The sequence below is a fragment of the Vollenhovia emeryi genome, unplaced genomic scaffold, assembly GCF_000949405.1.
Source record: "Vollenhovia emeryi isolate VEMERY1.0 unplaced genomic scaffold, V.emery_V1.0 DF939124.1, whole genome shotgun sequence".
In the NCBI taxonomy this organism is placed as follows: Eukaryota; Metazoa; Arthropoda; class Insecta; order Hymenoptera; family Formicidae; genus Vollenhovia; species Vollenhovia emeryi.
In genome coordinates this window covers 3,402,878-3,425,956 of record NW_011967242.1, presented here as the reverse complement: position 1 = coordinate 3,425,956, position 23,079 = coordinate 3,402,878, and the positions used below count along the sequence as shown (strand labels likewise).

General features: G+C 49.4%; 1 protein-coding gene across 1 annotated transcript in view; it reads left to right on the top strand.

Annotated features, from left to right (window-relative positions):
- LOC105569491 (GATA-binding factor C-like) overlaps positions 1 to 22,593 on the top strand; it is an 85,167-nt gene extending 62,574 nt beyond the window's left edge. Inside the window, exons 5-8 of the mRNA XM_012026001.1 lie at positions 9,224 to 9,358; positions 21,323 to 21,512; positions 21,870 to 22,072; positions 22,479 to 22,593. Coding sequence (XP_011881391.1) covers positions 9,224 to 9,358; positions 21,323 to 21,512; positions 21,870 to 22,072; positions 22,479 to 22,505 — 555 coding nt within the window. The 3' untranslated portion in view covers positions 22,506 to 22,593. The remainder of the gene's footprint in view (positions 1 to 9,223; positions 9,359 to 21,322; positions 21,513 to 21,869; positions 22,073 to 22,478) is intronic.
- The last annotated feature ends 486 nt before the right edge of the window (positions 22,594 to 23,079 follow it).

Below are 23,079 nucleotides of genomic sequence, written 5' to 3'. Positions count from 1 at the left end.
GTGTCAAAAACAGAGTTAAAGAATATAAGCGTGAAAAAGGTACAAAAAACTTACACGATTGTCAAGAAGTATAAGGAGAAATGAAAATTTCGTTTTCTCTGAAAATTTATCCCGAAAATCATGTAATCGTGGGACAACGCGACATTTCGGAGAATTTTCTGACAGCTTTCTAACAAAATGTATACCAAGTATAATTACTAGTAAAATGTGTGGTAACATTTCAAAAAGCTCTCGCAAAGTTCTTCAAAGTGCCGATTTTCAGGGCACACATTAAGAGAAAATTCTCGCCGCGTAGGCGGAACGAGATTGGCGGCAGAGAAAAAAAAAGCTTGGTTTCGCCGCGTTACGTCACGCGCGCGGCCGTGATATTTCTAAATTAATAATAATACTCGCGTACGATGAACGTTATATGTCAAATATAATTTTTATCGATGGCGACATTGGCGAACCGTTTATTTTAATAGCTCGGGGCGGTGTAATTATCCGCCGAGACAACTCTACATTAACTGCACATAACAGCAAACCAATTATAATGTATTTTCCTCGATGAATATACCGTCGATGCCCGCCGTCGTGCCCGCCGTGCCCGTATCGCGAATGCAATATCGTCGCACGTCACGCGGGACCCGCGACGTCGATCATTCAGCAGAATTCATCGGCGCTCGCTGTCGAATCGGCGGGCATCGGGACGTAGGGTATCATCTTTCGCGGCGTAGATGATTTCGCACGTGTCCGTCCTATCGCGACACGGTGACCCGCGACGGTTCCTCTAGACGGTCCCGAGTGACACGGACGTGCATTATTTGTGCCAGGGTGCTTATTAACCGGGACGCCGACCACGTTACGTGTACGTATATACACGGTTGCACGCGTGTACGCCTAACACAGGCTGTTTATCATATAGATTGGCTACCATACTTCGTAGTAGCAGCGCGGCGGTAATGGCTAGGCTCTCTCGTTCTCTCGTGCCTCTCCCCTCCTCTCCCTCTCCAGCCACCTCGTCTCCGTCCGCCGCGCGCTGTATCGATACCGCGAGATCGAGCCGCGCGATGCACTTCGTAGAACGCGTGCAGCCTCCCAATCCACTGGCGTGGGATCACACGCCGAACACGCGTGGCCTCGTTCCCCGTCACGCCGGTTCGTTAATTGTAAATATTTCAGCGGATGATGAATCGGCAGTCGCATATTCGAATATGAGAGATTTGTACAACAACAGCAGTAACAATAATAATAATATGTTGCCTTGGACAAATGTGATTAGCCCGGCGAGTGGCAGGACCTATCGGGCTCGTATTTCTTTCGAAATACGTTTATATCGTCGAGATAAAGAGATAGACTTTTTACGCCTTTATCGCGCGCATATTGAACGGCTTATGAAATCATAAAATACAGAATTATGCGCGATAAATGCAATTCTATTATTCGTACTGACAATCCGGCGATTAATTAGGTAATTACGCGAATACGTTGCCGCTCGCGCGCGATAAAGTGGAATTAGATGGACTTAATGTATGCATACGACATGCATGGAGCGTACGACCTTACTTTCCACGATTCTCGGAACGTAGTAATATACGTTGTGCACGGTGGTATCCTTGAGACTTCGATAAACGGATGATTTCGCGCGGAATATGTAATTGCGGGTGGAGAAAAATTGGAGAGACATCGGATACGCGCGGAGAGGCGAGAAGGCGCGCAATCGTTTAACGCGTTGATGCCGAGAGTGCGTGTGTACGACCTTACTTTCCACATTTCTCATTGGCGCCGTATCCTCGAGTCCCTAACAAAGCGCGAAGAGTAGCCCAGCTTCATCAGCAGTCGTAGAAGAGACGGAGTCTTCGAAGCTACAGACGGCGCGAGATGCAGTTCGCGTGGACCGATTTTCTAAAAAACGCGAGAGATCGGCGCCGCGGCCCCGCGCGCGTATCAACCCGTTGGGGGCTCGCCGAGTCTCCCAGGACTCATCCGAACGGCGGAAGATTGAGAATGTCGCGTCGGGGAAGCTAATGGGCTCGGTTGTAGTCGTGAAAATATATCGATCCCCTGAAACTGGAACAACCACATCCTATTAGCCGGGGCTATTGTACGCCGACATATAGTAATAATAGTTTTATCATAAATGTGACTTGTGTAATCCGTAACACAATGTTCTCCGTGCTTCATTTATCATCGTTAAGTAATTCCTGCGAACGACCGGTGGAACGGCTCGAGGTACCACTATCCGCGATGCACTTTTTGCACAGACCCGAGCATTGTTCGTACCCCACCCTAGATCGCGACGTTGGGCGAGAGAGAGGGCGAGAGAGAGAGCGAGAGAGAGAGAGAGAGCTGAAGAGGAAAAACGGAGGAAGAACAGGGGTAAGGATAAGTAAAGGGAAAGGGTGGCGATGCTGGAGGAAGCCGGGAGAAGGGCCGTGTGTGCGCGCTGCCGTGCAGCAAGAGCAGCCGGAACGCGAGCTAGTGTTAGGAATGTGGTACCACTACTTGTCACAGTCACAAGCGCGCGCGCCGCGCGCAGTACCGTCGGTGCATTATATTATGCGCCTGCCGTGCGCGCGCCGTTGCATACAGGCGCACCAGGCTGCCGCGAACGCGCGAGCGAGTAGCGGGGTATACACTGCGCGACGTGCCGCGTATTTATTCGTATTACACACGCCGCCTCGGGGTTGCGCGCTTCCCCGGGAGAGCTTGAGATATCGCCGGTTGCCACCGATCCGAGAGACCGTGCTCACTCGGTGTCCGCCGCTTCGGTCCACGTGCTCGAAAACGGTCTCAGTCAGACGGAGAGAAAGAGAGACCACGCCGCGATTCCGCAATCTTTCGCCTTAGCCCTCCGCCGAGCCGGTTCCACGTGGTCGGCAAAATCGGTCGCGGTCGCGCGCGAACGCGCATAACAGAGATCTGTGTCTTTGCATCCGGGCGCGAGACCGTTCGCGTACGAAGATCGCAAAGCGGAATCCGGGGCGCAGCTGCTTTCCACTAATAATGAGGAAAAGCAGCTTCCGTCAGGGAATCGTCTCCCGGAGGGCAGTTTCGAGGAAAAAGGGAGAAAGAGCGCGACGGCGAAATTAGCTCGCTGCCTCCTCTTCCTCTCTTTCTGTATCCATCACTTCCTATTATTTATTCCGCCCTATCATTGGCGACCGCTGTTGCTGCCGCTGCTGCTGCTGCTGCTGCTGCTGCTGCTGCTACGCCGTACGAGCAATTTGTATCCCGAGAACAATGTTTGTAGCCGAGCGTGTATCGGCGCGCTCTGTCCGCCCGCTCCCTGCCACTTCTAGTCACGATTTAGTCAAGGATACACGGAGATCGTTATCGAGGCTACGCTCGTAAAACGATAGTCTCCGGCGCGCAATGCGGACCTGCGCGGAAAAGTGTCAGCCGATTTCGCCGCTGATCCCTGAAATGTAGATCTCTGACGTTCCCTTTCGAAACACGGGCTCCTTGACTCTAACGATCTCAAAATGCCAAAACATCTCGGAGAAATCCGCACCGTCTATCGCACTTGGTGCAACTTCAGTTCAGCCGCGCGATTCTAAACTACATCGTCTATCGGGACTTCCAGGGGCGACGGGGGCATCCTCCTCCGACATCGGAGATCGCATAACTTCTAATCGGAGCAGGACTGTGGCGATTCACGCGCGATGAAACCGGTATGCTAACCGAGACGATTTTTCAAAGTTAATTGTCAGCGCGTTATCGATCGGTCACGACACGCGACATTGAGAAAGTAGTAATTATTGTCGAAACAAACACAGACGTACCTAGAGCATCGATCTTGTCGCTCTGAATGCAGATCAGCTTCTCGGAAGCGATCGCGCACGCGCAACGAAAGACGTCGTCCAAATATCATTAATCATCTAACGGCTAATTTGATTGTTATTCATTTGTAGACAGCTCGGGGGAACGATTATGTTAATGTCAAGGCATTTGATCGCGAGGACATTTATATTATATATCCGGCCGTTGAGGTAACAATTTAAGAGAACTAATTATCACCTTGCGACGCAGGTAGATTTCTTGAAATTAATAACCGCGCGGGTTCGTGCGAACTCGGTCTTATCGTTAAGGCATTAAGACGAGTTCCGTTCGATTGAAATATCGGAATTCTTCTGGCGGGAATCGTCGAATGGCTTCAAACAGAGAGAAGCGCAAGCATTGCGTATCGTATTATTAGGATTATCGAGAGCTCGATCATTAATCAGCTGTATCGAGCTAATTAATAATGTGTAATGGTCTGGCCGGTAGACAGATCCCGTGATCTCACGCAATCATGTTGGTATTGATATCGGGTAGCTACATTCTCCAGACAACCTCCTCTTTCGTCTCGTTTTCATCTCCTTACAGGATTAGCGCATTAAGGATTATCGTGATAAGCGACGCAACAGCATTTCTGTCGCTTCTTCTCCCGCTTCTTCTCGCCGCGTGGCGTCGCGTTTTTGTTTTCGCCAGAAATGTTAGCCCAACAACACGTCGTCTAAAAAAAAACGCACATCTCAAAGACGTCTTGTTTAAGACGCCTTTTACCCCCCGAAAGGCGTCTTACAATCATCTTCGACACTTTCTGAAAGGATATGTCTGAATATTACTTCGCATAACTTTCTATTACTTCGCATAATCCCAGACCGCACACGCGTTTCAAAGACGTCGGAAAGATGTTTTCAAAAAATACGAAAACGATCTTACGATATATTTTTTGGAGCGAACTATTTACATTATCGAATGTAATGTTGTTATTTTTATTGGAATACGTGACATGGCCAATCTGCTTGTGAGTCTGTAAAAATGTTTGCTATAAATTAGATGTTGAAATATTAAAAAATATCACATACACTGGTGATACATGACGGATGTATTGCCCGTTAACGACAATTATATAAACTTTAATTATTCGATAACAATTCGTATGCTCGTGTCTTAACGATGAGAAATCTCGGAACCTAAAGTCACCGAACGTGTGACTGAGCTTGGCCGTCGAATTGGCCGTCGGACCGAACGTCGAAGCTGATAATCCAGTTTTCAATTTCGAGAATGCGTTCCTTCGAGTCTTGCTCATTCGCTCGCTCGAAGAAGGCACGAAGAGCGAGGGCAAATAAAAGTACGATTCGCCGAGAGACAGAGAAAGCGAAAGATCCCTTTCTCCCTTCTTCATCCTCTCCTCCTCCTCCTCCTCCTCCTCCTCCTTCCCGTCGGGACGTCGAGACGAGTCGATGTACGCCGTTGGGGTGGCAACGAGGGGGTGAAACAAAACGAATGAGGGAAACGTGAGGTCGAGAGGAGGAAGAAGAGTAGAAAAAAAAATGGAAGAGGAGCGAGGAAGAGAAGGACTGACGACTGTGGATCCGAGGCTGGTGGGAAGGGCGGGGAGGGGGGAGCGGAGTGCAAGGGTAGCGGCCATGGGAAAAAGAAAGCAAGAAGAGGGAGATAAAATAGGAATAAAGGGACGGGAGAAACGTAGATCGCCGCGAACTTCAGAAATGTCATATCCGTCAGTGTCCGGAGCTCTGCCTTCTGGAGGCAACCGGTTCCAAACGCACCCGGCAGCGGATGATAAAGTATTGTCCGAGCTCGCGCGAGTCCCCCGATACGCGCGATGCGGGGGCAATTACCGGGAGCCCGTCCTTCGCCGGATATACGCGCGCGAGTTAAATAAATTCGCCGTGGACATAGGCGCAACTCGCTTGCGAGCACCGACTCGAGATCGACGTCGGCCGCCGTTACCGCCGGGCGAGGATCGTGCGCGCGCGCGCGCGCGTGAGGCTCTTGTCCCGCGAATGGCAGGGACAGGACTTGCCGTGGAGAACGAATACTTTCAGGGATCTAATCGCCCAGCAATGCGTACACGACCGTGCCGCCTGACCAGTCAGTCGCTCTCTTGCACGAAGGAACTTTCGGATGCTCGTCGGCATCGAGCGGCCGTGTCGAGCGATATTTCGAGATCGTGTACCAGCGGGAACAACACCGTGTCGTAACGAGCGACGGACTTCCAACGCTTGGAAATGTCTTGACTCAAGCTCCGTAATGCTATTTAGAAACAGACTAAATACCGTAACGGTTGTATTCCGAATAAATACGATATCGCTTCTGATGATTTCACTCGAGAGAGAAAGGGAGAGTTTGCGAAGGCCGGTGTTGCACGCCATCGTATTCTGCGTTGCCACCGTTGGTCGAATTATTCTCCATTTGCTAATGATCCCCCGGACAGTCGGAACCCGCTCGTCTGGAAACTCGTCCCGCGTTCTCGTTTAATAACCATTAGCCGCGCGACGTGATGGCCGGTAGGTGCCGGTCGGCGATTTTCGGATTGTCCCAACCCCCCCGGTCGAAGGGGCGAGCGAGGGTGTCAAAGATCTAGAGCAGATAGCGGCGCGGCTATATTGATGAGGTGGCTCTCCGCGTATTGATTCCAGGGCGGAAGGTTTTCCCCGCAGCACGAGCGCACCCCGCGGGCCCCCTTTGCTACGCGCGCAAGGGTTGATAAGATCCGCCAGATAAGGCATGATTACACACCGCACCGTACCTACCTTCTCACTCGTCGTCCCTCCCCGAGCCTCCTTCCCCTGTGCCTTCCGACCCCTGCGCTTCATTCTCGAGGTAAACAAGGGTCCTTTCTCGCGATGGACGTCGGGACAAAAATGAATCGAAGAACGATAGATTTCACCGAGGCGGCGCAAATTTATCGAACGACTTCAAGTAAAACGTACGTTAAACGCATATTAATATAACAATCTTGGCGCAAAATGAGAAAGCTGTTTCACGTTCTAATTGCGTTTGGCAGTTGCCGCTTATCTCTGAATCTTGAAAATTCTCTTTTTTTTTTACGTCATTCGCTACAATAACTAGGCACGCATCGACCACCCCGGAAACTGCGAGTCCTCGATCACGCACTGATCCGCGAATCTGTCCCCGAGAATCGACAGAGCGCCCGATAAAAAGGGGGCCTGAAAAGCGTTGCGAGGAAAAAAAATCGGAGACACTCGTTTGGGTACTGTCTCAGAGTTCATTGTGTGTGACGCAAGGGAGGGCGGGTCACACGAGGGCAGTTTTATGCTCCGCACAGGGGACACACGCGTGCTATCCCTCTCGCTCAAAGAAATTTCAATAAGCTCGCTATTATGCGAGTCGGCGGGCGGGAGGTTCCCTTGTATTTTGTGCTTTCGCCGACAATGACGCAGGTATAGTTTCGCTCGACGGTGCCCTGCCTTTCCGAGTGCCAGGGTGCAGTGTCATCTCGGGGGGGGTTAAGTGGTTTGTGAGTAGGGGTGAACAAGGGGCGAAAGTGGAGGGTCAAAGGTGGGCGCCTTTCGTAAAAGAAACATCTTATGCGCGCCGTCGCCGCCACTATCTTGGCATAGTGATCGATTTTGTTAAGTATTCGTCTTATCAGTTGTACACGCGAGTTTCAAACAGTATGACATTTAAATGAAGTACATCGCCAGGTATTGCATCACATTTGCGACTGCGAAACACAAATCCATTATTAAAGGTAAATGAGCTCCAACGCGCGACAAGTCTTCAATAATTGTTATACAATATTTAATTAATGATTTCAAATAATTGCGACGGATTCGAAAGACATTTTGTCACATTGAACGGCAATGATAATTCAAGGTCCGTAATTTTGAAAGGGCCGGATGATATCGTCTGTTCATTTGTCCCGGCCAACGTCCATTGCGCCTAAAATTTACCTGCGGCGCACAGTTTTCGGTAACAGTATCATCCATTAACGGTAAGTGGTTCAACAGGAAGAGCCAGAGAGAGAGACGGGGATAGAAGGGAAAGGTGGATAGGCGCACCGGGGAAGGATCGGGGGGGGAAGAGAGCATTTTATAATACGGATCCGACGGCGGGATACCTGCTCCCGTTCCCTCTCACCCGCGTTCGGGAGTGCATTCGCGCGCCGCGCCGTGATGCGGGGAAATAAGCCGCGGTTAGTCCCCGAGGGATAAAACGGATCCCGCTCCTTTTCGTTAAGTGTTTGCCACTCGCATGCCGTCGACGAGGGTACACAGGTGTACGCGGGGTCGGAGTTTTCGAGTTTCCCATTCTCCGAGGACGAGAGACGCCTCCCTGAGATAAGCCTCTCGCTATCGGCTCTCCTCTCTTTCTTTCGGGACATGTCGATCAGACCGGCAGGCAGGCAGCCAGCCAGCCAGCCAGCCAGGAGGGATTTTGAGGGGTTGATGTGTCACGCTAACCCGCGTCAAGCTTGTGGCTTTTTGATTCCGCGCATAAGCCGACGGATCAAATGCGCTTCTGGCGTGGGAGTGAACGGACTCGAACGTACTAAAAGAGTGCTTCGTTCCGTCGCGCGTCTTATAATCCTCTCTCGTACGGTGCGAGTCTGATCGCGATTTCCATGCACCGTGTGTCTCTTGCTCGCAATTTGTCCGAGGGGCAGTTTAAAAGAATGATCTTCGCGTTTATGCACGCGCAGTGTCGGATAAGAAAATCTTTTATGATTATAGGTGGAAACGTTTGTATTATTCTTGAATAGAAATATTATTAACACGTACACCAGTGTCTGGTTCATTAGGTCCTTTAAACGTTATTTTATGACATATCTAATGTTATTTCGTCCTTTTTGACGATTACTAAGATGAAAATTAATTCATGATCTGCTGTTCTAAGTACACAGAATCAATATAATTATAGTAATGTTTCTTCGCCATTTTTCTAACAGTGTCCTATACAATATTTGCATACGCTAACATGCGAAAATTAAACTAAACACTCTTGCTCATCAATTGTACATGACAGATCTCACCCTGGCAAAAAATAGATCTTTATACGCTCTGCTGCTAACATTTTAGTATTCGTATGTGCGCAGTTGAAAAAAAATTAACGCTAATGCGCGTAATTGTACATAATAGACAGTGCGTTGCGATCGAAGCAGTAGAAAAGCATCTTGAGGGGTCATTCCACTTTAACGGCCCAAAAACTACGCTTATCTTTAACAATTTTTTTCACAGTAATCGTTTACATTATGACAAAAATTTTTTGATGTTATTTAAGAGCGCCCTGATAAATCCCAAAAAGATTAATTTCATTACTTACTGTGAACAAAATTGTTAAAGATAAGCGTGGTTTTTGGGCCGTTAAAGTGGCACTGACCCCTTAATAATTTTGCTCGGGTAAAATCTAGCCGAGATGATCGCGCGACGATCGTCCGAAACGCCAACGTGACGGGTGTGATATCTGTGGCTTCTCTTTTCCAAAACTGTCGCTGCAGAGTGCGGCGAGACGGGCGGGCACCAGCTGCGCCAACTGCAAGACGGCGACCACGACCCTCTGGCGGAGGAACCAGGCCGGCGAGCCGGTCTGCAACGCTTGCGGGCTCTACTACAAGTTGCACAACGTGAGTAACACTCATTAATTTATTACACCTCGCCCGCGCCGCACGGCTCCGCGAAATCGGCATGAGCTCCATAAATGCGACTACCTTTTCACTTATAGAGGTAGAAGCACGTTCGCGGCACGTCGCTACGTTGCCGAATGAAACCTACCGTCGGCCGATCTCGCCCCGACTCTGCGGCTCGCTCCGTGTGTGAACCACACATTAATTAGTCGCTTAATCGAGACGGAGAAAGTTGCTCTTTAGCACGCCGCTTTGGGTCTTCAATTAATCTCCAATACCTTATGCGAGCGCCGTAAACAAACGCTTGTTAAACGATTCAACGTTTTACGTAATCGGATAGACGACTTGAAATGGTTTTGCATTCAATGTGCTTTATCAACGGGCTCGAGATCGAAGCATCTTATTCGGTTTATCAGCGATCGTGGGGATCTAAGCGATCGTATAAGACACTCATTTATTAAACTAACGTAGAAGAAGAAATCTTTGTACTACCTTCGCTGCAATGCTATTCCCATCGGAAGCGACCGCGCGGGTGGCCGTTTGCAAACACACAAACCCACGCACACGAGTATTTCCCTCGAGACAATGAAAGCACCGCCGCGGAGGGAGGCCGGCGGTGTTGTACCAACAATTAGGATGCTTTCTGGTTTGCCGGACGTGGTCCTTACACACGTACATAGGCCGCCTGGAAGGGGTGGAGCGTGCTCAACGGCGTGTGACACCGGAAGCGCCGGAAGCGAGCGCCGCGGCACGAGAGGGGGACGCGATAAACGTGATCGAGACGGAAGGGGGAGAGCCAGAGCAGAGCGGAGAGGAGAGAGTGTCGCCGTTTTTCTTCTTTTTTTTCTTCCTCTTTTATCTTCTCGACGAAGACGATATTTCACCCCGCGACGCACGACGCGCCGACCGGACCGTCGCCTCGCTGTTGTTGCCGGTGGACTTCCGCGAGACGGAAATCTCGAAGATGACCGAGAGCGTGTGGGCGACGGCCTTAATAAGCGAGACACGCGTCGCGACAATTTCTAGCCGAGGAATTTCGCGAAGTTAACGAGTTCACGAGATAAAACGCACGCGCGCGCGCGCGCCATTCCTCGCGTGCCCGTTGTTTTTCGGATAAATGGACTATCTGATTTTTAAAGCTGTCGAGTATTTACGAAGAAACGGCACGTGCCATTTCCACGCTCCTCGATTTATCCGAAACAGTTCGCGACAGTGAAAAATTGTGTTTTCAACTTCACTTCCGCACCTCCGTTTACGCGCTTCGATATTTTACCTTTACGCAATTAGAAATCCTTCAAGTAGTTACAAAGTAGGTATTGCTTTTTCTAAAAGCCTGCGTCCACGATGCTAGAACTTGGTCCAAGTTCTAGTCCCGAGAAACGTGTAGCCGATCAACTTGCAGCTTTTATGGCTACACATTTCTCGAAACTAGAACTGGACCAAGTTCTAGCAACGTGGACGCAGGCCTTAAGGATCTCGTCTATTACAAGAAATTATCTTTCTCTCTCTCTCTCTCTCTGTAAATCAATTGACAGAGAAACAGAGATATGTAATTATTAATGTAATAATTCATGGTCGTCTTCCGATCTCCCAAGAAGTTCTCGGCAGCAGCGCCGGCATTATCGCGACGAGATTAAGCGCGCGATAACGGGTGGACGGGAGTGGATGGAGAGAGAAAAAGCTGCGTAAATTCGGACGGGCGATTTGCTCGGCGATGGACCCGCACAGTGCGTCGCCTTGTTTCCGCGCCACGGCGGCGGGGACTGGTAAGACAGAAAGCCCCACTGTGACGGGGGCAAACGTGACGAATGCCCGTGGCGGTGAGGCCCGCGCTCGCGCAGAGAAATCGCGAGCCAATTAGCGCGCGCTGCAAATGAATCCTCTTTCACCCGGGTCCCCCTCCCCCCCCCCGACTGCGCGGCGCGCGTTCTCCGGGGCCCTCTTTCCCTCGGCCTTATCGCGATTAGCTTAGGAAGAGATTGCGCCGACTGAAAATCAAGATACGCACAGCAGCCAGACACTCCGCGGCGGATCCTCCGCCCCTGACGCGCGGGAGGAGGACAGGGGGGTAGGACGGGAGGGTCGTGAGCCGTTTCTTGCGCCTCCACGAGGACGGCCGTGGATTTCTATACTTGTCCCAACATCCGTTGCCCGATACGCGAGAAAGTGGAAACCAGTGGAGCCGCCGAATTTCAGAAACACACACACACACATTCGTGCGGCCATTGGCGAATCGCGGCCTGTCATCGCATGCGCGCGTACTATATTTCGTGTTTAACACGCGGATACGCCTTGAAAATTAAAAATCTTAAACGGAAATGCCAAATGAGGTAAGCGTGAAAGCGCGAAGAATTAGTTACAATGTAATAAATTTTTTACTCGCATACACGCAAGGAGAATATGCTGCCACTTGCGTACACGAGCACATCCATTATTCGCGTTGCAGGTTTCCACCTTTCGTTTTCGTTCGGGCTGCCAATGATACATAAATATACAGGTTTTTGTACAGCATCCGCGCTCGCGTGATATTTTCGCGAACGCGAACGCCTGTGAAGAACAACTCTTACCGGTCCAATAACAAAATCTCCAGGTTTTACATTTCGCATCACAACTTTTTTACACTGCCGCACGCGTGTATTTTGTATATAATGCTCGTTACTTTGAAACCGTATTAATGCATGGGGGATTTAATGGTGAACTTCCGGCATCCCGAACGCATGCCTGCGGCAAAGGGAGCGGATCGCAAAGGCGAACGCAACGCCGTTTGCTTTGCGGAAATGAGAAGTCTCTTTGCTGAGCAGCGACCGATTTCAATCGGGTCCCTTCCCACGACCAACACTCTGATTGTTCCGCACTTCGGAAGAAACATTTGCCGTTTCCCGAATACGCCCGCTTCCGCTTTCTCCACGACGATGTCTTCGGAGCTCCTTCGGGAGGAAAAGAGAGAGATATTTTCTACCTTCTAGGAAACCAAATGACAAGGGTGAAAGGGGGGGGGAGAGATTGCATAAGGAGAAACGTGAAGCCGTAATGGATACTTAATACCCCGAGAATTTTCCTCGTAGCGGATAGGACCGCGACACGAGGTTTTTCAAAAGCGAGTGGGCCGACAAAAGGGCCCGCCGTTACGCGGCGAATCGAGCCGATGCGCGCAGGGCGCAATGAAACGTTTTCTTTCGATGAGGAGCGGTGGCAAAAGGTCGTCCCCCGGCCACCGTCGAAGCCAACCGGCGACGCTTGTCGCCGTGGCCGTCGGTCGCCTCGTCCCCGGGAATGAAAAGCCGGTCCGCGGTAAACGAAGTATCGAGTTGCCATTGTCATCGAGCCTCTCGATACCCATAGCCGATTTCTCTACCGTGGAATCAATTCCCCATCTCCTCTTCTGCTCCCTCCTTCTGTTTTATGGTACGCGAAGCGACCATGTCGTGCTTCTTCCACCCGCGGAAATCTCAGCCTATTCGTATTTCTTGCCAGTCGGAAAGATCATGGAGAATAAATTTAGCTGATATTGACTTATTGTGATAGAGAATATTTTTTTATATCGATATCGTTCCAGTGGTTCGAACGATAGCAGCCCAAATTCGAGGGGTAAGCCGCGGAGGGCATTGTGGTGTACAGATTTGCGGCATTACTAGGCATTTTTGGGCATTATAAAGATAAAAATAAGATAAAACAAAATAGATAAGATAATAAGGCAAAGTAATGCCCGCCGGGCATTGGTGTTCATGATTTTGGTCAGCGGTTTACCCCTCGCCCAAATTAATATTACTTATCCCGAGTCGAAATTTTGGTACTATTTTGACTCTTTTAAGGATAATTTACACCGATGGGGGAAACCGCTGACCAAAATCTTGTACACCAATGCCCACTAATGTTCAGTGGGCATTACTTTATCTTATTATCTTATTGTATTTTATCTTTATAATGCCCCAGCAAGGTCTAATGCCCAAATTAATGCCCAAAAAATGCCTAGTAACGCCTAGTAATGCTCGGTAATGCCGCAAATCTGTACGCTACAATGCCCTCAGCGGTTTCCCCCTCGATTTACACCTACTTAGCTGATCTAAACACCTACATAGACCAGTAATAATCTACTTTGATAACATTATATTTTTTTACTCCTCCCTTGAATCTGTAATTCTAAAACTTTAGCTCCTACTTAAAAGGACCTACTTTAATGCTAAATTGGCGAAAGTAGACATTTTCGACACTAGGGCCAAAATTTCGACTCGGGATGCGAAACAGTATATCGACGAGAGAAACGAAAACCGTGAAAATGATCACACCTACGTGTTGTAGCACTTTTCGGAATGGGTTTCCGATCAGAATTATTCCGTTTTCCCTAGAAAACACAATAGAAATCTGGGAAACAGCTGAACAATTCCGATTAGAATCCATTCCGAAAAGTTCCGTGATACGTGCCCGGAATTCTACAAGTTTCTGACTTTTTCATTCCCCGTGGCGTTCGTACAACACTCGCGCGGATTCCTCGCGCGTCAGCCGAGCGTACACCCGTACTCGCGTGTGACTCGTGACACGTGCACACACGCACGCAGATAGCCGCGACCGTGGCCCGACTGGTTGGAATAGGTGACTGTCTCCGTTGACGTTAAGCCGACACATTACAGTCTTAGCGCCGGGGCCCCGTGTCCGAATCTTTTCTTCTTCCACGGCTCGAAGATGCGAGGGAAGAAATGGACGGCCCGAGCGAAGAGACGGTTCTCGAAATAGTCGATGCCGACGCACTTTCGACAATCGGGACGCGTATACGCGGCGATTCAATGGTCTCTCAAGATAAGCCCGAGGACCTCTCGTGCTAATCGACTGTCGAGGGTCGAGAGAAGAGTCTTGTGTACAATTAAAAATAGACACGCGTGCAAATCTTATATTATCTGAATGCACGTAAGAACTCACGTAAGAGCTCTGCGTTTTTGTTGCGTGCGTGTTTTTGCGGTAATCTTCTTCAGTAGAAGTGCATTGCTAACATTAAGATGCATTAAGCGAAATTCTAGCCGGTAAGTTATTTCAGAATTATTGCTAATTGCCGGTAGAGGAAGTTTACGTTCAATTACCGTTTCAGCTCGATCACGGAGATTTTTATCGACAGATATTATCGTGAATGTTGTTTCCGGAGTTTCGCCTTCGATAGGGAAGACCGCGACGAATCAATCATTGCGGTAGCAGATGTATCTCTCTTACCGTTTCTCGTACCGAGTTCCCTTTCTGCCTCTGTCTCTCACATTCTCTTCTCTCCTCCGACTTCTCTTGCGAGATCTCCGACAGGTCGTGGCGGGGGTGAAGGTGGAGAAGAAACGGGATTGGGTGGAGGACGACAGATCTGGCGTCGTTAAGATAGAGCAGACCGATAGCGCTCCATGGTTAAACTCAAACACGCACACGCGACTGGCTCTCTCTCTTTCTCCCTCCCCCCTCTCTCTCTCTCTCTCTCTCTCTTTCTTCGCTTGAAAATACATGGATTATTCGTGCCCAAACACCAAGCTACCGGGTGCTCGGAATATGGTAATCGTCGCCCGAAACCAGCCTCACGCGAGGCATGGCTATGCGGGGTCAGCAAGGTCACGCTCGACTTTCGTGGCTAGATGGAATTCTCCGTCTGCAGTATAGTTTCCAAGCTAGGCGCGCGCGGGAAATAAAATTTCATTATATTGCTAAACGTATAAAAGCTATTAAAAACGGGGATTAAGTAAGAGAGAGAGAGAGAGGCAAAATCTGAAGGCCGTAGACGTTACGTCTACCTGCCTGTATTTCACGGATGTAGGGAGACACGTTTGAAAGGAATAATCTATTTGCGCCCCGAGTTTTCAGGAGAAAATAATCGGACAATGTACCGCCCGAGGGTTCGATCGATGAAGCGTTATTCATCGGGGGGGTTTTTTGGCTCGGTAGAGCAATCGGTTGACAAAGCGATCTAACTTCGCGATTAAATCTGCGAGGGAAGGTCTCGGCCGCAAACGTCTTCCGTGGCTATTTTCGGTCGTAAACAAAGGGCACCGGATGCCGATCCGGGCTACTAATTAATTCTACAAGGTTGCTCGATAAAAATTCGGACCCTCCGACAAAGTAGCGCGGGAATACGGGCCCCGACTTGCTTTCAATAACAAAGTCAGCTGTAATCCAAGATGCTGCTAGCTATGGTCATCACGCGGGAGGACCTCCTGGTCGAGGAATGGATCTGGACCCTCGGCCTTTCGTGCGTGCGCGCGCCACGCCGAGGTCCGGGCCGGAATCCGCCGAACTTCTAGTATTACACGGACTCCACGGATTAATTCACGGCAAACAACGTGTCGACGTGTTTTGCCAGTGCGTGCTTTCAGTTTCCGAGAAAGGCGGAACGATGGCGGCTCACGATCAACTTCGCATCGATGCCTCATCGATGCCTCAACATTGTTGGAGTCCCAATCGCGCTTGTAAATCCCGCAATTTCTTTGTTCCGCGAAGCCTAACAAGCAATCTAGTTTCTTCGACAGTCCAAGCGATAAACGCGCGCGCTAGTCGGAGTGGAAAGGGAGATTCTAATGTGAGATTAATTGTTTTGAAAAAAAATTTTATGTCTCGTAATTCCTAAACTTATCGCAGTATTCGACGACGAAATTACCGTCGAATTCCTGCCAATCGGCTGGGGCGAAAGACGCGCGGTATGTCTTATACGAGGGATCGTCGCGAGCATAACAAGTAGCACCGGATAGACTTCGATGTAATTCGGACTTCTGCGTAATTCGATTTTATAACTTCCTCGCGAATCGGCCCTTCTATCAACAAGGGAGAGGGATGTTTTCGTGGAGCAAACTTCCGACGTGTGTCGCGACTGCAAAACATAGAATTAGCATAGCACAGTTCGATAATAAACTTTAGCTGCCCCGAGGAAAATTTTCGCAAGCAAAATTATCTCTTTCTAACCACTTAAATTCACGTTCAGATTTGTCCGCTTAAGGGCGAGTTTCACAAACGTTGGTCAAATGCTAATCGAAGGCTAATCGATTCTCTGTCTCTTTTTAGATAATAGAATAGAAAATGATAGGGAGGGAATTGACTGGACTCTGGTTAACAGTTAACCGAGGTTTGTGAAACTGGACCTAAATCGAATCTGATATAATTCTCGGTAATTGCCATCGCTAAATTCGTCGTCGAAATTCAACCAGATGTCTTGAAAGGGGAAGTAGACGAAGGGTCTATTTACCACGAAACGCTTCGACGTCTTTTTTCGACTGAGGTAAGTCCCATTTCGAGACGTAACGATCGTTCTATTCCAAGCTTCTTTCTCAAGACAACTGGAGGGAGGCAGAGCGGAGCAGTCCTAAAATTATTTCTCTTATCGGTCAATCACAGTGTCAGATATATATATATATATATATGTATACTATATACAGTACATACGCGCGCGCATGCATCGAACACACGCAGGCGTAACAGCGACCGGCGAGATCGAGATCCATATCGGAAAAGACAAGGTGCCTCTGTTCTACGTGAGGATTCTCTGGTTGTCCCCCTCAGTCATCTTCTTCTTCACCTTCGCAGATACGAACCGTCAAGTGCGGGCCTTCGTCCTGTTTCATTGCCTTCTCGTTCTCTTAATAAGCAACAATGGAAATTCTTCTTCGTCGCGTTTATGTTATATGAGAAGATTAAGCCTTTGTGCTCGTCCGCCGTTATCTTTAATTACGTGATTTTGTCGTGGAAAATCGTAAATCACTTGTCGGATTGTCCGCTCGTCTACACGAACGTGACGAACTAAATAACTACCTGAACTCTTCAAGCTTTGTGAAATCCCTAAATGTCCTCTGCTTATAACTCTGTTAAGACGAATAACAAACGTGTTAAACGGCATCGTCGACGTCGATTAACGTTAAGATTATCTGCCACAATGGGCGCTGCGAAACAGCCATAGTTAGAGAACCCTGTAATCAGAGACTGGCCATAAGAGTTCGTCAAATTCCCGCGAGTGAGATAGCCCATGTTTCTCTCTCACTCGCGGGTATTTGACGAACTCTTATGGCCAGTCTCTGATCACAGAGTCTCATAGTTATCGCTCCGCATTATTGTCCGCGCTATTATCACACATCATGAAAGGCTGCAATGTCGAAGGTTAGCGACTGTCTTCCTTTGCGACTGGAATGAAGACGATTTCACGACGAGTGCAGGAACGCGATTTCGGTGCTGATCGGCCGACAAAAAGATCCGAGTATAACTGTGCCGGTTTTTTCGGCGACTAGATTTTTCATTTATCTGGCCCCATCCGCGATATGGCCCGGCTGCGTTGAAATTTCGTATGCGATCCGCGTGCAGTTGCATCGTGTGCGATCACATCGATCTGCATACGAATTCCCAGTCTTTCCTCCACCTCGTCCATCCTCCTCCCGTCCGTCTTATCTCGTCGTTTATTTTTCGCCTTTTTCTCTCTCTCTCTCCCCCCCTTCTCTCCTTTTTTTTCCTTTTCTTTCCGCGTCCACTCTTTTCCGCCAATTGAGTACGTTTCTCCTTTATTTCCCTTCCACTCCCCGTTGCGGCCTCGTCTCTTTTGTTTGCACCTCGCACTTTCGGACACCCGCGAACTCTCACGAACCTCCGGTGATTCCTATTAAATCCGTTGGTATTGTATTCAAATTGGTTTGAGCTTTCGCGTCCTACCTTTACGTCCGCTCGTCTTTGCCGCTACGCGTCGTTCTCTCGACCGCTCATCTGGTCGCTTTGTCGCTCATTAAAAGATTCATTAAGGGATAATTAGTGTTTCATACGATCTTAACGTAATGTAAGCAACATAATAATTGCAAGAGATAAATTATATACATATATATATATCTAATCTATATCTACATCTACCTATTAGTAGATTAATCGCAGTACTTGTGTCCAATTATCGCGAAACTTTTTTCGTGCGCGCGACACTCGACAAAAAATGCTGCTCGCAAAGGGTCGCCGCGCTTTGGGTTTCGTCCCAAGGCAGCGGGGACAACTGTTAATTCGACAAATTCGGCCAATTGCGTAATTCCGAAAAGAGTCGTTGACCGTCTGGACACCGCGCCGGGCTTTGGGTGGTGCGAAAGACGAGTGAAAAAAATCGCGCCGGGGGCTGCGGGCGGTCAAACATGCCCGGGGGGAGGAGGATGATGCGCCTTGTAAACCCACACACACACACACGTACAAAAAGTACGCACTCGCACACCATCTTCTGCGCGTCCAGCGCAATACCGGGAACCTTTTCCCCCAAGTTGGCAGTTGTGTCACGTCGCGGCGACTACAAAGCGCCGCGATTCTCCTCCTCTCCCCCTCCCCCTTTATCCCCCCATCCCGGCCCGGCCCAATGCAATACACAACACTTGCATACCATACTTATTTCGTACTTAAGCACCGCACGGAACGCGCGTGCATCTCCGCACGCACACGAGTGCGCGTTTCGTCGTATATACAGGGTGAGCCGATAATTAAGTTCTTCTTCGAGCTGACGTTCGTTGTTTCTTTCGTTCGCAAGGCGATTTTTCTACGGCGGCTTTTACCGTCGGTCCAATTGAACTCGAGATCCGAGTTGATCCTGCGCTTGATCGTACGATTTATCTTATTGATCTATCGCGCAGCCCATAATCGGAGTTCGATTTTCTTCCCTTACGTTCTCTGCCGATCACGCTGCCGTTTCACGCAATATTTTTCCGTATTCTTTGCAGTTCAGACAGTCGCATTCATGAGGCGCGCAACGATTGGATTTTGTCATTCTTTCAATTTTCTCCTCTCGAGTACAGTTGAAAGGTAGTAATTTTCCTACCGTGCGCGATCACCCCTTACATAAATAGATACAACGCAGGTTGTCGTCTTTCGTGAATGCGTGCGTGCCGCGCGAATACGCTTTCATGCCGATGAATGATGCATCACGGACAACGCGCGCGCCTGCGTTAGCATCGGTGTGTAAATAATGGATTAATTAATAAAAGTGCACGAAGCCGCGCACGCCCGTACCGGACTTCCTCCTTCTCTTTTTTTTTATTCCAGTTATTATCTTCTTCAAAAGATAATTGCATCATATTGCAAACAGGGCAGATGCAACCTCCGAGACGGTCTATACTACCGCGTTTTTGTGTTAAGGCGCCTCCTGCATAAACCGACCAAAAGTAGAAGACATTGAAATTGAAGTGTGTTGCAGTTGCAAGTTTTATCTATCAGTGCACAGAAATGTTTAACCCGGTCGCCGATAAAATAAAAGAAAGAAAAAATGTTATATACTTTTTAACGTAGGGTTTAATTTGAATGCGCTATTAAATATACTATTCGCTCCTTCATGCAGGAGCTACCTTAACGGAAAAAAAATAACGTAGCGCGACCCCCGCCTCTTGTCGATCGATTTTCCCTCGGGATTACGTCATTGTCGCAAATTGACATTTTGTAATGACAATAACATGAGCGATTTACGCGTCGCTGGCGGCTGTCCTGAAAATAGAGGATCGCTCGCGGATGCCACGCATCGCGTACCGTCCCGTTTGCTCGATCGTTTATTTTTAGCAGGCGTGTTATCGTTAATTTCGATCGAAATGAGAAGCCGACGACCTCCTCTTTCTTCTTCTCAGCGAGAAACAATACCGCTCCTTCGCGCGAGTGCGCGGACGAGGCGTGGTCGGGCGAGATACACAACGGTGACGCAGCGTCTCGCGAATTGCGCTCGAGGACTGTCGATTCGTTAATTGCACCGGCCACCAGCGAATACCAGGAATCTGAGAGATTCCTTAATTGCGCGCTCTCGTCTGGTAAGTCGGCGGAGATTACGTCAGTGATGTGCGCCGCACTCGAGCCCTCGTCGCGACGGTCTCGCTTTCGCTTCCAGAATTTTCGAGATAGGCGAACGAAACTATCTTTCGGGTGACGAGGGAAAGCGATTTTGATCGAGCCGTTTCCGAATCCTCTTCTTCTTCCTCGTGTATTAAGGCTCCAAGTCTGTTTTATCCAGTTTTATTCTAGCTTGTTCTGGTATACTTTGAGCACCTGGTTTTACTTCATCTTCGGTAGGCTGCTAAACCTTGCCGAAGAAAACCTCCAATCTGGAGGGTTATAGCCCCTAAAGGGGTATGTGTTGTAGGATATTTTCTAGGCGGTTGCCCACTTCCCTTCGGGAGATTCCGAAAAAACCAACGGTGCCCGTGGATTTGAACTCGGACCCTTTCGTTCGTGTACTAATTGTAAGCAGCGCACATTTCTCTGCGCCACACTCGCCGTTTCCGAATCCGGTATTATGAATTGAATTAAATCGCAGGAACAGATAGACGTTGCCCATCGGACGGGGTTCGACTTTCACGGGCGAGAAGAACGCAACGAGAATTGATTTAGCGCGGCGGCCGGGCATGAGAATCCGAATGGAACGTTGCGGAGAGGAAAAATCGCAGATTGAAGTTTAGAATAAAGAGGGGCATTCCCCGCACGGCGCTCTACCGTCCGTCGAACATGCAACACGCGATGATTTACGATCCTGTGTACAGAGCGCATCGCCGAGCATCGCCGCGCGATCGGACGAAGAAAACGCATTGCGCGCGTTGCAACTCCGATGAATAACATCTCCCGACGATCCGCGACGCTTCCTTCTTATTTCTCTTTCTTTCCCGTTACGTCACCGCATTGTTCGCGCCGGCAATTTTACGGTCCTTCCTGACGGCTGATCTTTCACGTTGTTCATTACATATAGTTCTTTTATTCTCTTTCTTAAAACTGTCTCACGGAAATGTCGCGGTTGCGTCACGTATCGCCTTAATTTCTTCGGGCGCATTCGGGGCATCTTAATTTCTTTGAGATTCAATTAACGGCCTGTCTTTAACGGCGCAGCCACACATTTACACAGTTAGACACTTGATCGCCGCTAATAATGGAACGAGCCGCGATTGTCGTATGTGGGATAGTCGCGCGCGACAAATCGCACTCCTTACGCTAGTGTAAATTCTAAACTTAGCGAACTGTTGTCTACGACTGTTGCAGGTGAACCGGCCGCTGACGATGAAGAAGGAGGGCATCCAGACGAGAAACAGGAAGCTCTCGTCGAAAAGCAAGAAGAAGAAGGCCGGCGGCTGCCTAGGCCTCGGCGGCGTCATGGGCGACATGATCAAGGCCAGCGGACACCTTGATCTCGACAACAAGCCCTTCCATTCAGGATTTGGATCGCCGATGGGTAAGTCGAATTCTTCAGAGATCTCATTTTTCTGTTCCCGTAAACTTGATCGTTTTCAAGTCGCGGATTAGAAAGGTGTTGCAAAAGTTATTACAAATATCATATATAACGCTAGAGACAGAGAGAGAGGATCGTCTTCTACATCTATCTACGTTAAATTGAGATTTAACTCGAGTTAACGACAGCGCGCACTTAACGCCAAGACCGCACGACGTTTCCCACAGCGTAGAACCACCTCCGCGGACGATTCCGGCACGGAACGAAAAGAATCCGACGTATCTCTCGAGGTCTCTTATGCGAAATTCATGGGCGCAGGGGGGACTTTAAAAGGGCGACGTTTCCCATTACTTGTTGCAGGTACGTCGCAGCATCATCACACGATGCATCCGGCGATGCAGCATTACATGTATCACACGGGTGTCGGCGTGGCCGGAGGTCTTCATCAGGGATTTGCGCCACCGGCGCCGCCCCCCATCCACCCGCACTCGCATTCGCATTCCCATTCTCATCACATGACGAGTCTTCAGGGTCTACAGCTGGCGGCCACGACGAACGCGATGGTGAGTGCACGATTGTTACCTTCGTCGGCCGATCGGCCAAAGGCTTCGGCCGCCGATAATCGATCAGGATCCACCGCGTGGAGCTTGCCGATCCCCCTCGAGTCGTCAGGCGAGCTTAACGCGCTGCGCTTACGTCGCGATATGATTCGACCGTCGCGTTTAGATCCATATTTTCCGAAATGTCAGTCTCGCTCGATGGAGAGAACTAAGGGGACTCGATACGCAGAATGTAAACGTTGCGTTTCCGAGACGATGTTGAGTTTCGATCGCCGTTGCCACACCGGGGTCCGTCTCCGTTTCCAAGCGAGATAATATTATTCGCGCCGGCGCGCGCGAAAGGAGGGCCTTCACTCGCGGCCGGCAAGTAGAGCATCTCAAGAGTGTGGTAATCTTTGTCTGGTTTCAGACCGGCTGGCGATCGGAGTACACATGAATCGCGAGTGACTAGCAGCTCAGGACGCAGCCCACCACTGTCTCGTTGTAATGTAAAAAGAACGGAAAGAAAACCCAGAAAAAAAAAAGAAAAACTAAACACACAAAACCGCTCCTCTTCTCTTTCTCTCGCACGCGGGCCCCGTCGCCGAGGGGCCCACGATCGATCACCACGACGACACGAAAATCCCGACACGCGGGATCCTGGGATCTCGCGTCCTTGTGCACGGCCGTATAGGAGTGCGCGCCTGTCGGATCTTTCTCAAGTGAAAGCTCATGTAAATATGTAAAGTTTCATGTAGGGCCATCGAGCCCCGGCCCCAAGTACAAAGGAAAAAATCAAGCTTGTATTGAGTCTTATATATGATATATAGCATGTAAATAAATATATAGATACAAGAATTTATATTATGTGCGCGTGTACGAGTGTGCGTGAGAAGCGAGTGCGTGCGGGAAGAGTGGATGCGCGTGTGCGTGTGGCGACCTGTTTCAGGTGACTCCTCGGAGGATTCTGGGCGAGCGATCGAGTGACCGGGGCGCGTCGCGCGGGATCCATAATTCGCGTTATGGCCGAC